Source organism: Lissotriton helveticus, chromosome 4_1, assembly GCF_964261635.1.
Source record: "Lissotriton helveticus chromosome 4_1, aLisHel1.1, whole genome shotgun sequence".
NCBI lineage: Eukaryota > Metazoa > Chordata > Amphibia > Caudata > Salamandridae > Lissotriton > Lissotriton helveticus.
In genome coordinates, this window is record NC_136063.1 from 1624545402 (window position 1) to 1624561217 (window position 15816).

The following is a 15816-nucleotide window of genomic DNA, read 5'->3' on the forward strand; positions in this document are numbered from 1 at the left end:
AAGAAAAAGCGCAGAAAGCACAATTACACTAAACAACAGATGCTTATGATCTAGTTGTTTATGTTGTTTCTGCGCTTCTGCATTATAATTTTGCCATAAACACAATTATGCAACATGGTGTGATGTCGTAGTTTTTGGAATTTCGTGTGACAAGCACAAGTCAACATTCCAGAAGTTACGTTAATTACGGAGTGTAATGTACATTTTGTCTGGTCCTACTTTACTGGCAGTCATGCGGCAGGAGGTTATAGTACAGACATTGTATTTGCTACAAAAATACAATGTACATAAGGATAAGGGAACAAGTAAATGTACTTGGGAGAGTCAAGGAAAGCAGGGAATTAGCATTACTAAAACCCAGACCAAACTGCATAGTCCCAAAAGGTGATTATCATATTTCAACAGAAACAAACAATACACAAATTATTAAAATCCTAGAATGTAAGATCCATCATTGAGATGTCAGTATAATGTGGAATGCTATATCTTGTCCTAAGTCACAGTTTGTCATCAGCACTTGGTATCCTTTGATATACAATCTATTTGCCTTCAGGAAACAAATCATACAGCTTTCCTGATCCATTTGTTCGCTTACCAGTGGCTGAGAGAAAGATCAGGGATGTGTCAGGGTAATGTGAGACTGCTGTTCAAAACAAGTGAGAACATATCTGGGACATTTAACGGAGATGTAGACAGAAGTCAGCAGGATGGCGGACTCAACTACTGTCAGAGTCCGAATAAATCTGCCACCACTGAAAAATCGCATACATTTAAAGATTCATCCTTCAAAATTGTCAGAGTCTGTAAATACATGAATCAATCTCTCCGTGTCACAGTCAGAGGCCAACGCGGCCTCATTTCCTTCCTAGGTTGTATTTTTGTCTCTGTCGTTATTCTGAGTGCAGCCCATTCACTTGTGCAGTCATTTGGATTTGCAGGATCGACAAGCCGAAAGCCTTATCTCTGTTGTTGCACACAGCAGACATCAGCCATCCAGCGAAGGCCTGGGACCTGCACCATCGGTGGACCATGTCGCTGCTGGAAGAGTTCTTCAGACAGGTAATTAAGAGTTATTAAAGCGGATGATGACGTGAGAAGGGGGTGAACGCAGGAGGCATGAAGCAGAGGAGAGAAAAGAATCTCTGTAACCTAAAGAAATGCAACTCCCTGGAAGGCTGTGTGAGAGCCCAACTCTACTGCAACTGGGCAATCCCCCATATGTTTATGCCTCTTGGAAGTAGCCAGTTTGTTTGCTTTCCCTAAAATTGGAGGAGAGGCATAGAAATGCACCCAGGTATTCAAGGACAGGATAATACAAATTACTCCACACCTATATTGAGCTCGGCACACTTTGAACAAGTCGACAAAATGCGAACAAAACATTTGGCATACATTATCCCTACCTAACTTAATTCATGTAACCTCCTGTCCGCAGCCTGGGGTCACGCGATCTCACTGAGCATTAAAAACCTCACTGCGCTCATTCCTCTATAAAAGGATGACAAATCCTATTATACACCACATTTAATTCTACTGTGAACACTACAAACAAGCACTGGGCCCTTTAGCATCCTCCTCATGCTTGCACACTCCACCCATTATCAAGATATAGCTTCCTCATTATACCCTCGCCCTCAAATTCTTATCCACCCCATCAATCAACACCCTTTATTCCCTTCTTGTACACCTGTTACACCCCACCCCAACTAAACCTTTTGCATCATAATTCGCTTAGAACGGACCTAAAACTACCTCTCTTAACCTTACTACCTTCCCCTTGCATCTCCATTAGGCTCACGAATGTCCCCATTAAGTGTTCTAATTTCTTGCCCACATCCTTTGATTAGCAAATACCTATACTCAAAACTGCTAACTAATCGTGTGTCACCAAACACCTTCAATCTCCACATCATAAAAACACTGACTTACTCTTCTCATGTTGTAGCTAACTTGCCTAAGACTTCTTTGTAATCACTTTCTAAATACAAGTACCTCTCTTGCTCTAAATCTGCAGTCAGAGCACTTCTAAAAACAGATGAGGATCATCCCATCCATGCCTGCCTGCTCCTTTTTCTTAAGAAAAACCTTGAATGATTAGTGTTTAGCAACCTCACTACTTTCCTCACGGCTCACAGATTGCTGGGTCCCCTTCAAATTGCCTTAGATCGTGAGTCCATTTTCATAACCCCTGCTTATCACAATTAACTCTTTCCTTTGTCTTTTACTTCTCAGTTCACACTGTGGCATCACAGGCTTGTCTTTAACCACATTTTCAACCTATCAATTGCACCATTTCTTCATGGTATTTTGGTGTTCTTAGCTGTCTTCCCGTTTATTTCAGTCAATGTTTGAAAATACTTTATACTTGGGTCAGCAGTCGGCTCATGGGTGCTACATTGTTTGGCTAAATCACAAACAGGCCTGTAGCTGCCCAACAACCTTCACCTACTGAATGGCTATCAGACCAACTATGCTGAACCACCCCCAAATTGGTACCCATGCCACTGGAGAACTTTATTTACATCTCTGTCTGAATGTTGTGAATAATTATCATTAGTAATGGATCTACACTTGTGTTATCTAGTTATGTCCTAAATTAATTTATCTACACCGATAACCAATCTGCCTCAAGCCCTTTGAACATAAGTTCAATTGTGCTTGTTTCTCTATAATATACTTTAACCTAGGAATCGAGTAGGTATATTAGGTTGCCCTTCTACTTTCTATTACAACCTTAAGCATTACTTCAAAATACAAATCTATCCGATCTCTAGATCCAGGTACATGTTGGGCAGGAGAAGTGAAAATAGAACTTGGTGCTTTGTGGGCTTCGCAGTTCCAAAGGTTACGGTTCCTGATTTGCATGGGGGTATTTGTCAATCATGTAAGGGAATACCCAGGGGTTTATGATCAGAAGATAGCACCAATCAGAGAGAGGGGTTTCATTTTTAGTGTGCCAGCTTTCGAATACGAATATGGAGTCCTCTTGGTTTTAAAGACCCTTTTCAAGCAATCACTACCTTTGCTATAGCATTCATAGCAGACAGATCTCCTGAAAATGTCAACAGGAACATCTCATGCAACCATGCAGTATTATTTGAGGATTGGCAAAAGTCTACTGAGATGGTCAAGAACCAGCACTTAGGCAGAAGCAGAATCCATCTTCCTAAGCACCCAGCTTTTCTGGTTAAAAGGGGTGAGGTGTTCACCAGTCGGAGTCACACACTTTTATTAGTGGCCTTTCTGAAAAGCTTATTGAATCTCTGGATTTTGCAGATCTTGCTTCTAACCAGGATTCATTGACCCGCAAGCTGGTAATAGAACACTGAAACCTCATTAACCACTGCTGGTGAAGATTTGCTCCATGTGAGAACGTTGTCTCACTGTGACATCTTAGTGTAAAGAAACAATGTTCACTGAATCCAACATCTGCAACATGATGATAAGTGGCCTTTCAAGCACAAACCCTGAACCTTTTCCTTCTAAGACATTTGTAGGTACATAGATATCTAGCAATATAGACTTTAATGATCCCTATAGTAAACCCTAAAACTCTATTGTACAGCTAACCAGATGTTATCATAGGAGGTTAATTTTGACACAAAGTAATTTGTAGTAAGCATTTCCTTTTTCTAGATATTATTTAAAAAATCTTGACTCTTGTGAGGTTTTTAAGTTATTTCTTACATTGTATATCGCTTCTTTTTGGGCTACTCTTATAGGCTGGCTCAACAACTGTCTCTATCAATAGTTGCTGAGTCCTGCTTTAGCACTGATGGCGCCCGGTGTGCCATTATTTCCTTGCTCCTCCTCCACCATTATTGACCATGTTCATGGATTAACTCAGTATCACCCTCCAAGAGTGCCCCTCACATCTCCATTGCCCCTCTCACAAGTATTTACTTTTTTTAAAAACACAATACACTCAAATGTACAGGGTCAGAGCACTTTACATCACACATTAATACTGAGATATTAAAAGTCTGTAAAAGAAACATTACATTCTAAAGCTTTGAATACATTTTATAGCTCACTGTGCTATATCAAGGATTATAAATTATGAATTGAATGTTACAAAATATTCTCTGTGCCAAAAGCAGTAACCCACTGAGCTATCCACATAAAATAAAATTCTGTGATCTGCATGGTACAATTTTTTGCAGCAGAAATATTAACCCTCTGCGCTGCCTATGAGTCAAGAATGCCGCTAGTCAAACCTCCATCTGTCTCCAGTGGATACAATAATAATTACCAGAGTTACCTTGCCATTGTTATTGTTGCCTGAGCATTGCTGGACACACAAGGAACTCTGCAGCAGATGCTTTTAAACCCTTAAGATATTTCACAACAGAGCTCCAAGTTCAGCGCCCGGTGGTCACACCGCCCAAATGCCGGCACTGATATTATGTGGAAACTCTATTCTTTCTTTGATTTCTACGAGATCATATAGAATCATACTGATAGCATGAAACGTGTTCAAATTTAACCCTCCTGTACCAGGTCAACCGTGACTTACAATTAAGGGCTTTACCTCTGCGCCAAATGATCTTCCCTTAGGCAATAGATATTTGCCACTGTTTTTGAATGGAAGCTAAATCAAATTAAGCCAATCATCATCATTATTTACAGTTTAAGTTCAGTCAATGATGAGACTTTTAAGTAGATATTCTAAACCTTATTCTCTTTAAGATATTAATATATGATTTTTATTCAGTTAATAAGTCAGATAAATCTGTTTAAAGGAAATTATCAAGAAAAGAAGGTCTAGAGTCATCAATAATGCAAGCATGTTCAACAAAGTAAATAATCTCTATTCTATCTATAAGGAATCTGCTGTAATAGAACCCATAAAGAGTCCAGGAAAAGAGCAAAAGGAGCATCAAAATTGTAATTAAATCAAGCAGTTGAACTCCCCTTAAAGAGTAGTTCATGAAACTCAGCCCAGTCTCATTTCTTCAAAAAGCATTGGTATACAGTTTCAGTAGCAAGCTGTACAAAAGCAGTCTCAGTCAGAAAAACTTATTTTTACTTTGATATTGTGAGGGATCCCATTTCCCTAGAGTTTTTTGGCAAATTACCTGAACTAAGCTGTAATCCACCCCAAGTTTCCAAAAAAACACTCAACATAAACTAATTGCAGTTGATGCTCTGACATGGTCTTGCTGCACTGAGCCTAAGGGGGTATACTTCAGAATCTGTTTCCCTTGTTTTCTGAAGCATTCTGGAGAGGGTAATGGATGCCTGTGAAATGGACTGGGCTGCATTGGTTAGGGATGGGTGAAGATGGCAGGCTGAAAGCAGCTCCTAGCAACACAGATATCCTCTGCTATGCGAGGATTTTGTTGGCAAGAGGCAGACTACCAGAACAAGAACTCTATAACACTGACTAAATAAAGAGACATCTGAGAATTTTGTAGACACTGGTTTAGAATCACCTACAAATGGTATACAATTTTTTCCCTTTTAAATGCCATGCTCACCCCCACAGTATTTCAGAATAAAGTGGAAGGAAGGAAAAGGAATGAGGAATTTCAGTTCTATAAATGTCTCCTACTGCATTCCAGAGTTTTTTTAAAGATAGTTCATACCAATCTCTGTTTCAATTGAAACCCTCGGTACCTAATTGCAAGATCTTGAATAACCAGATTCCTGGCCCAATTGATGGGAATATTGGGATTGAGTTTTGCAGGGGAAGCAGCCTGCCTACTGGAGGGTCCAGAACATTGGATGAGGTCCAGGTGGAGGCTTGCTAGTTAAAACAATACAGCATACTTGTCAACTGGTAGGTGCTGGGGAGCCTCTGGATAACCTACACCAGTTGTGGGGAGATGAATACATTTTATTTTTCAGCAACAAAAAATCCTGATGGAAATCCAGCGTGTGCCAGCTTGAAAAATACCTCTATGAAGAAAATTTGGTTTAAAATATTTGTTTTGAAGAACATTTTCCCACTTTGTTGGATAAAGGCATCTATCCATTTGAGGCACAACCTTGTTGAATAACGACATTGTCTCAACTCACTCTTAGCTTTTTCTTTCTCATTGATAGACTGATCTTGTGGTTTCTCTTAAAATATGCAACGTGCAACATTATTCCTCCAGGCATCTTCGAGCTAAAAAAAAAAAAAGGAAAAATACTACCATTGACATCTTCACGGGCATTGAGCGAGCTGCTGCCAGAGAGCCTCCCTTGTACCCTCTTTAAAAAAACAATCAATATTTTCCAAGAGCACACTATCACCCGGGAGGGTATCCTGGTGCTGAGCGGGTGTGAGCATAAGCACACTTTGGGTCTAGTGGAACTATTAGAAAGACATGTCTTTAGCTTCTTGCATAATTCACACTTTACGAGCAATGCAAGAGAAGGCTCGACCTCCGAATCTGGTTTTCTGTAAGCATGGGATTTGTCAAGTAGGAGTCCAGGCAAGCAGAGGTGTCTGGAAGGTTTGTGACAGCAGATATTATTGCTGAGGTATGCTGCTCCAGTGTTATGTAGTGCCCTGAAAGTGTGGTTGAAAAGTCTGAATTGTGCTAGTTTGCAATTAGATAGCCAGTGGTGCTTGTTCAGGTGTGGTGTAATGTGTGTGCAGCGTCAGAGGTTCACAGTGAATTTGGCTGCCAAGTTCAGAATGGTCGGCATTTTTCTGGCAACTTTTTTGTTGATCGCTGCATAGAGAGTGGTCCCATAGTCCAGTTTGTTTGTAACCATGGCATGTGTTATAGTTTTCCAGTTGCTGATTGGGAGCCATTTGCAAATCTTCCTCAGCATCTTCATGGTATGGAAGCATAAGGCAGTGATAGCATTGACTTGGGGGATGATGCTGTGCTTGTTGGCCTTTATCCTGATGTTCTTGGTGTGGGTGGGTGTCAGTCCTACCTCTGTTGCCCACCAAGTGGAGTCCCACAGGGATGTGCTCTCCCCCAAGATCATAATTTTGTTCTTGGAGTTGTTCAGCTTTAGACAGTTGGTCTTCATCCAGTGGCGATTCCTGTCATGCAGGCATTGAATTTGAACCAGGTACTGGGCATCTTGTGCGTGAGGGAGAAAACAAGTTGTGTGCCATCTGCATAGGAGAGGTCATCGATATCATGAGAGCGGATGATGTTGGCTAGAGGGATCATGTAGGCGTTGAGGAGAGTCATGATCAGGGAGGATCCTTGCAGAACTTTGCAGGTGAGGTCACAGGAATCTGAGGTGCCAGCCTGACTGACTGTGTCCTTCTAGTCAGGAAGGAGCAGATTCATCTGCATGCACGTCCCTAGATTCTAATGTCATGTAGCTGTTGGATGAGGATGGGTAGGACTCAAATGCTGCAGTTCCAGTAGGATGAGGGCCACCATGTCTTCTCTGTCCAGAGTCATGGAGATGTCATTTGTGGCAGCAATTCAGCCAGTTTCTCTGCTGTGGTTGGATATAAAACCAGACTGAGTGGTGTTGAGGACCTGGTGTCATTGAGGTATTTGGTGAGGTGTCTGTTGATGATATTCTCAAAGTCCTTGATCGGGAATGTTAGCAGTGAGATTGGTCTGTAGTTGGCGAGTATTGAAGGGTTCGCACAGGGTTTCTTCAGCAATCGGAGGAGATTTGCATGTTTCAAAGCATCTGGCAAGGTCGTGTAAGAGATGGAGGCATTCAGAATGGGTGTGAAGGGTTGCAGTCCGCTGGAGTAGGTGTGGTGGGGTTAGGGCCCCGATGCCGCCCCTGAGTGGATGGGTGTCATGGTGGCGGCAGTTTCTTCCGAGGTGATGACAGGCCATGTGGTTAGCATTGTTTATTTGGATAAGATCAGGATGCATTTGGCAAGGTCTGTTGGTTGTAGCTGAATGGTGGTGATTTTGTTGCAGAATAATTCGGAGAGATTGTTGCAGAGGTTTTGTGAGGGAGAGCTCATGTTAGAGGCAGCTGATTGTGAGGTGAAATATCTGTTGGTGTAGACACTGAGGCAGTCCAACAGAGTGCCACATTTGGTGGTCCAGATCATTTGGTGGTAGTGCTTTAGGGCAGATTTCAACATGCTCTAGTCTGCATTATCCTGGCTCATTCTCCATTTATGCTCCAGTTGTTTGCAGTTTTGTTTATTCAGTCTGAGTTCCTCTGTGCACCAACTGGCCTTGGGTCTGGATCTTGTTGTGCTATTGTGTTTGAGGGGAGTTGGGTGGATGCAGGAGCTGATCCAATTGTTAAAATTCTTGATGGCTTTGGGGAGGCTGTTGCTGTGTTTGAGTTGTGGGTGTTGAGAGCCATGTTCCAGTCGTTGTCAGTGATGCTGTTATAGTTTTGGTGGGTTGTCTGGTTGTGGTGCATGTGCTTTGGTCTGGGATGAGGATGCTGAACTTGAAGAGGGGTGTGGTCTGAGCAGAGAATTATGTGAGCTTTCTGACTCAGATGTTGGGGAAATTTGGGTTCAAGAGGTGTCTGGCAACATGGGTAGGTTGCTTTACTCGTGGGTGAGGCCCTTCCTTCCAAGTTCTTCAATAAATGCTCTTAAGTTGGGGTTGGTATGGTATTCCAAGTGTAAGTTCAGGTCTCCAAGTAATATGTAATTGCTAGCCTTGAGAGTGAGTGCTGTGATGAAGTCTGTGATGTTATAGTTGAAGTTGGTGCCTGCTCTCGGTGGTCTGTAGAGGAGAGTGCCTCTTAGTGTGAAGTTGGCTGTGACGTAGAGCTTGAACAACAGGTGTTCCATGTTGCAGGATGGCATGTTCATGGATGAGATGCAACTGTTCGTGTGGATGATGGTAATTCCACCTCTGGGCTTGTGAAGTCTGTCTTGCCTGGAAAACTTGTAGCTAGGGGGAATGGATGTGGCAATGTCAGGTCAGGTGCTGATGCAGGGTTCAGCCAGGATTCCATGAGAAAAAGTAGGTCAGGGGCATTGTCTTGCAGCTGGTCCCAGATCTAAGTGGCATGTTTTTGGTGAGTGAGAGGTTGTGTGGGTGGTTGCAAGACTGTGTGAGTGTCAGAGAGTAGGGTGTTGGGTGCTGTTGGTGCAGTGAGTGTTGGGTGTAGATGAGTGCATGAAAACTTGCAGCAAGTGGAGAAGAAAGATCCCTCGGTGTTGAGTGGTGCTGCAAGGCAGCAGTATATATTGCAGCAGGCGACATTGGAGGACCAGAGAATTGCAGCCTGGTAGCAGCAGGAGGTGGGAGGCCAGGGTTCCTACCACTGGGGCAGGCCAGATGTGCAGGGGCACAGACAAGCTTGTCTTTGGTGCCCACATTGTGGCAACCATTAAGTGGGCCCTTGAAAGGGAGAAGAGTGATGTCACTTCATATGCAGAAGGATGATGGAGATGGTTCCTCTTGCTTAGCTTCTTGTTTTAAAGACAATTTTGGTGGGAAACTAGTGATGTCATTTACTGTGCAGATGTATGATGGGAAATCCAGTGATGTGACTTCCTCTGTGAATGAATGATGGAAAATCCAGTGATGTGACTTCATGTGTCAATGGAAGATGGAAATGAACTGTTCTGCCTGGGTGCTTGCCCCTTTATAGCCCACAAACTGGTCTTGCTTAATTTTTTCCTACTGCAAACCTATTTGAAAGTAGAAATTTTAATAGGGTCCAATTTCCATCTTCACTACAATTATCTGCACTCACACTTTGGGCACTTAAAGGGTCCTTAGCTGTGTGAGTTAATGTACAGTTGTCTGTTGACTTTAATACAATATACTTCATATTTTATTCCATGAGATGGTGTTTTCTTCTTCCCTTGTCCTAAGATATGAACATGCATGCCTGTTTTTCGTTATTTTAGTTTGTATTTTGTCCTGTTTTTTTGAGCATTTGATGTGAAACATCAGGTTCAGCCAAGGTTGTTTTATATGAAACCAGTTTACATCATTTGATCCTCTTCTTGAGCAGTGCATGAGTTACTTGTTGCTGGAAATTGAGTTACTGGCCAGGGGGGTGAATTCCTACAGGAACCATCATAAGGTCTGTCAGGGTGAAACACAAGCAACCTCTAATGAACCCCTGCTCAAACCTTTGGTAGCTTGGAACAAAAGCAGTCAGGTTTAGCTTAGAGGCAATGTGTGAAGTGTTTATGCAGCACTTCAAACAGTAATAAAGTAAAAACGCAACACAAGAAAAATCCCATTCAAATTTAGAAAAAGAAGAGCAAAATGTATTAAATTGCCACTGAAACGACAAAAATCCAATCAGTGGAATTGACGATATGCAGTTTTAAAGATTTAAGTGAAAATAGTGCCTAGAAAGCACAAAGTGCCAACTATGGTTATCTGGTCACCCCAGACCGGGATAAAAATCACAAGTTCAGGCCAATTGCGATGGCTTCAAGTTAAGTCTACTGAATAATGGTACCTTAAATCCTGGTTCCTGAGCGTTGCAAGATCCAACATTGAGGATGCATGCATCGCACAGCGGTGGTTCAGAGGAGCTGCAAAGCTATGATGTGAGGTCCTGTGTTGATTGAGAGGATGCAGTTGATGAAGGACATGTGATGCAAAGGCCTGCGTCGAGGATGTGTCACCCAGCAGAGGTTCCGAGGATACTGCAGGCTGCAATGCAAAGTACTGCTTTGGGGAAGTGTTGTGCTAAGGTTGTTTCTAAGTAGAAGTGTGAGGAGATGCGTTGTGCTGCATCGGTTCTGCCACAGGGCCACTGGGCTGACAGAGCATCTTCAGGTCCACTTCCAAGAGTCTAGGACTGGGGTGGCACCACTTGGGCGACAAGACTCATAGTAGACTAAGTCCAGGTTCTAGGTTCAAGTTGGTTGGAACCTGTTTTGTATTCTGTTCAGGAGGCTAGTCAACTGGCCCTAGGAGTCACAGTGGTGGTCCTGGGATCAAGATGCAGCTTCAGTCCTCAGGCAGCAGGGCAACAGATTAGCAGTCCCTATGGCAGAGTGGCACAGCAGTCCTTCTGAGTCTTCCGCAAGTCCAGATATGTCGTAGAAAGTTAGGTCTGCAGTCCAATAATTATACCTGGTGCCCACCTTGAAGTAGAAAATTATTCTGGAGGTTTCCACAACAGACGTGTTTGGAATTACCTGCTTCCCTGCCCAGTCCACAAATTGATTAGGGTCACAATAGAGTTGTGTCAAACCCTTTGTGAATGTGTTCAGGCAGAGGCTTTGTGATGTGCATGTGTGGTAGGTGACAGCTTCTCCCCCCCACATCAAATCTGAGACGGTCCATCCTGTCAGCACCTGTAGCCCTTTATTTCACTGTCTGGGAGCAATACATCAAAACCAACTGCCAGCTATACCTAATCACGTGACCCAGGATACAGGCAGCACACACCAAATGATTGGGACAAGAAAATGTCAACTTTCTTAAAGTAATATTTTCAAAATTGCGACTTGAAATCTGACTTTACCATGACGAGGGCTTTAAATTACAATTCTTTATATACCAATCTCGATATTCCTACCTACTCCAAATTGAAAGTTAACACTTCGAATTAAATGTAATATGTTAACCCAATGTTATCCTAAGGAAGTAGTAAAATACAAATTTTTCAGTTTTTCACTACCAGGACATTTAAAAGTACATGTCCAACTTTTTAAATACACAATACCCTGCTCTCTGGGCTATTTATGGCCTATCTTAGCAGTGACTTGTGTGCATATTAAAACTGCACACACAGGTTGCAGCGGCAGGCCTGAGACATGTTTAAAGGGCTACTTAAGTGGGTGGCACAAAGACTGCTGCAGGCCCACTTATAGCATTCAATTTACAAGGCTTGGGTACAAGTAATACCCCCTTACTAGAGACCTATTACAAAACTAAATATACAGATATGGTGTAAGCCAATTTAGCTATGTTTAGAGGAGAAAGCAGATGCACTTTAGCACTGGTTAGCAGTGGTAAAGTGTGCAGAGTCCTAGTGCTAATGAGTTCAGAAAAAAAGGAAAAGGAAGACAATGGTTTGGGGGAAGGCCATCCTAAGGCTGTCAGGCCTAAGACTTTTGAAGCTCAAAATGTACATAAAATAAAGAGTTGGTTATTATTATCCTTTGTTCAGAAGGTTAATCATGTACATCAAAATATAGGCGAATGGACTCATTCATTTAATTGCAGCTTTTTTAGATCTTCCCAGTTACATACATAAACTACTTTGTACTATATAAACTGGAAACAATGAACAACAAGCATTTACAATGCAAAGGTCTCACCTTTGCAAAAGTTAGAGCTATTGGCATTGTGTAAATAACAGCATTTGTATTTATGTGTTGGTTTTGAAAACAGATTAATAAATGGCATTGTCATTTACAATGCCAATAGCTTAATCTCTCACAAATGTGAGACCTATTGCATTTGCACCCACACACACACACAGAGCCACACACACACACACAGAGCCACACAGAACCACACACACACAGAGCCACACACACTCACACAGAGCCACACACATACACAGAGCCACACAGAGAGCCACACACACAGCCACTCACACACAGCCACACACACACACACAGCCACACACACTCAGCCACACACACAGCCACACACACACAGAGCCACACACACACACACACAGAGCGCTTTCGAGGGGAGCCCTCGGCCTTACATCTCACAAGCAGCATCCACGCGCCCCATTCCAGTATTTAATGAATGATATGCAAACATAGCGCGCGCTGCAGGTACTTCTCAAGATGTAGTCCTTATCAAACAGTACAATATTAGCGCCTGGAACTGTTTTGCGGTGTTGTTCGGCTGCATGTGCTTCTGGGAAGCCAGCAGAGACCTTGTTCTACACAAACTCTTCTGCAACCACCTCCCCGTGACCTCTGGGACTAGATAATTGGTGTTAATTTGTTATCAGTGTCAAGATGGCGACAAAGATATGGCTAATGAGTCTTGTGCTTCAGAACAGAGAGGTAAATATGGCAGGACCTGTACACGACCGTCTGTTCCCTCCAGAGGCACCGCACAAATACTGACATGCTTGAAAACAAAGCCTGGGCGCAGGACTGGAGCTGTTTGCGACTGAGTCAGAGCATCTAAAGTCACTGAGGCAATGAGTAATCACCTGAGTGTAGTCTGCGTGTGCCTGACCACGAAATGAGCGGGACCACATTCTTGGGTATAAGAAGAATCCTGTTTTATGTGTCAGTGGGGGGGGTTGTCGGTGGAGTTGGAATTGCCATTTTAATACATTACTACATTATTTATATGTACCAGAGACTGATATTCGAAAACATGGTCAGATATGACATTTGTTTACGATTTATTCAATTGGCATTATTTCCGCATGCCTACATTATGTGCATTTAGCTCGCCAAGACGAAAAGTTCACGTAGCGCACAGGCATTTGTGGCACTATGTGCATGCTATGGTGGTAGGCATCTGCGGGTAATTACAACCCCTCCCCTGTGCACTGCCTCAGTTCACGTGGACGCGCTCATGTCACGCCAGACGGCCCGGAGCCACGCTGCTCTAAGCTGGGCACAATGAAGCCTCTGTAGTCCAATCTGAGCCCTGGGGCGCGCTGGAATGCGGAAACTGCGGTACCGAGATCAACACATGGTTCTTCCAGTCGAAGTGCGTGCCTCACCGAGGGTCTGAAGCCAGGAGGATCCTGCCTTCTACCAACATCAGAACCAGAGGGAAATACATCTCCGCATTCCTCTCCGAAAGTAAACCCCACAAGAGAAATTTTACATGCTCTAATCTCGCGGCTTACATCCAAGTTAAACATCAGTGATTCTTTCCGCCTTATGGCTAAACCAGCAACAAATTATTAAAACAAAGTGCAACTTTAATGTTCAGTGTTGTTATGGGAAATACGTTTCTTATGTCCTTAAACCGCTTGCCCCTGAGTAAAACAAGCAGTTCAGAAAACAAGCGCATTGACGCCAAGACATTCTCTGTACGCCCCCTCCTTTTCAGACTAGGGGGCGTGTTTTTGACTGAGAACGTCACTAGGTAGAAAGAAAGTCAAAAACACGCCCCCCAATCTCAAAAGGACGGAGCCTAGATCGATAAAACAACGTCAGTGGGACCTCTTCTCCAATGGCTGGCCGCCGTTTAGGAGGCCAGCCAATGGAGAAGAGGGGCGGGGCTTAACCTCGCTACTCGAAAACATTAAGTCTCGCCTGCGAGACTGCGCATGTGCGCAGCCTAAGCTAGCCGAGACCTAAAAAGGAAGACAAAAGAAATTTACAAATAAAACTAATAAAGAAAATTGCAGAAAATTTACTTTACCAAACAGAAAAAGCACACATCGTACAAAAGCACATTTCCAAAATACATCAGCAAGCCTTAAAGAAAAGATTAAACATGAGGGAAAGATCTAAATGGAGCCTGATCCACAGTCGTGGAGCAGCTGAAGTTTGGAGGAATCGCGTTGTAATATATGAATTTCTTCATCTAAAACCACCGTACTCATTGTCTTCCTGAATACACAAATGATCTTTGGCTTTTCCACCACTTGAGCAAGAGGCCGCTGTCCTAGAAGCTGTGAAAAAAGGTGAATTTATTCCGGTCTTCTTAAGTCAGCCAGGAACAAAACAGGAGTGACAAGTGCAGCTGATACTATCCAGACAGAAAATACGCAGGGAGTGATATGAAGTGGTATAGAGGCAGGTAAATGGAAATAATGTGCATTCCCTATATTCAGGAGAGAAAGAATAGGGTCTTGAACAGTGATACAAAACACGACATAGGCTAAGAAGTTGCTAACAAACAATTTTTAGAGTTTATCATTGTATATTTTAAGCATCATCTTGAAATTAAGAAACACAGCCTGGTATCTCACCAAAGGGGCAAGAGTCATTTGATGCAGAGTGAGGAAAGTAAGGAAGACCAATCCTCTGGTCACAAAATGAAATGGAGGGTAGGAATGGAAGAAATGTGTTACTCAAGTGTAACAGTCAAACAACTAAAATTATGCTGTTTGTAATATCTAATCTCTTTTTAGCCACACAATTGTGGCCACCAAATATGGCTCCCCCGCCCAACACAGTAGACACTGTGAGGAATCTAGGGATCAGTTTCGATCCCACACTATCTTCCATAAGCAAGCTCTTGCGGTGGCAGGTATGTGTTTTCTCACAATAAAAACTCTTAGAACATTTTTCGATTTACTTCCAGTTACTGCTAGGAAAACAGTTGCAACAGCACTAGTCCTATCACTTCTGGATTACTGTAACAGTCTGTATGCAGGTACCAAAAAAGCGGCTCTGAAAAGACTACCAGTATTCCAGAACGCAGCAACCAGGCATGTACTCAAACTGCCTAGGGGGTCATCTTCAGCGGCGGCACTCAAAACCATGCACTGGCTACCTATTCATAAAAGTACCCTCTTCAAAATCTTAATTATCATCTTCAAGGCCATCAGGGAAACAGGGCCCAAAAACCTTCGTTCCAGAACCAGACCCTATGTAACCCAACGACTCCTACGGTCTTCCTCGAAAAACAACAAATGTTCAAAAAACTTCTAAAGACCTGGATCTTTGCCACCCCTGAGCATACTGTGTTATCTCCCATCTGTTTCAGTTCTCTCCCATCTGTGCCCGCTAAGTTTTGTCTTTTTCCACCTTAGAGCTCCAAGTCTTTCTGCTAGTGCCAAGATGCTCCCTGGAGTAAACATAGCGCTTTATAAATTCATTCATTCATTCATTTAGACTCATGAAACAAAAGGGCATCCATTACTCTGTGACACCGAAATAGTCCTGCATTTCCTGTAGATGATACCCTAATATAGTCGCAGAATGGGGGTCCAGGCGACTACAGGAATGCTTTATTGGCAGAAGTGGGCTAGACACTGTTAGCTAAGCTGCAAGTGATTCAAAACACTGCAGCAAGGATGGTATTAAATCGTCCCCCCGGGTCTCCCTCACTTCCT

At 42.9% G+C, this 15816-nt stretch overlaps 1 protein-coding gene across 7 annotated transcripts in view; it reads left to right on the top strand.

The window, feature by feature from the left end:
- The window catches only part of PDE1C (phosphodiesterase 1C), a 1852914-nt gene that overhangs the window by 1608875 nt on the left and 228223 nt on the right, over positions 1 to 15816 (top strand). For all 7 annotated transcript variants that reach the window (XM_078688253.1, XM_078688254.1, XM_078688255.1 and 4 more), the window contains one exon: positions 939 to 1059. In XM_078688253.1, the coding sequence (XP_078544379.1) occupies positions 939 to 1059 (121 nt within the window). The remainder of the gene's footprint in view (positions 1 to 938; positions 1060 to 15816) is intronic.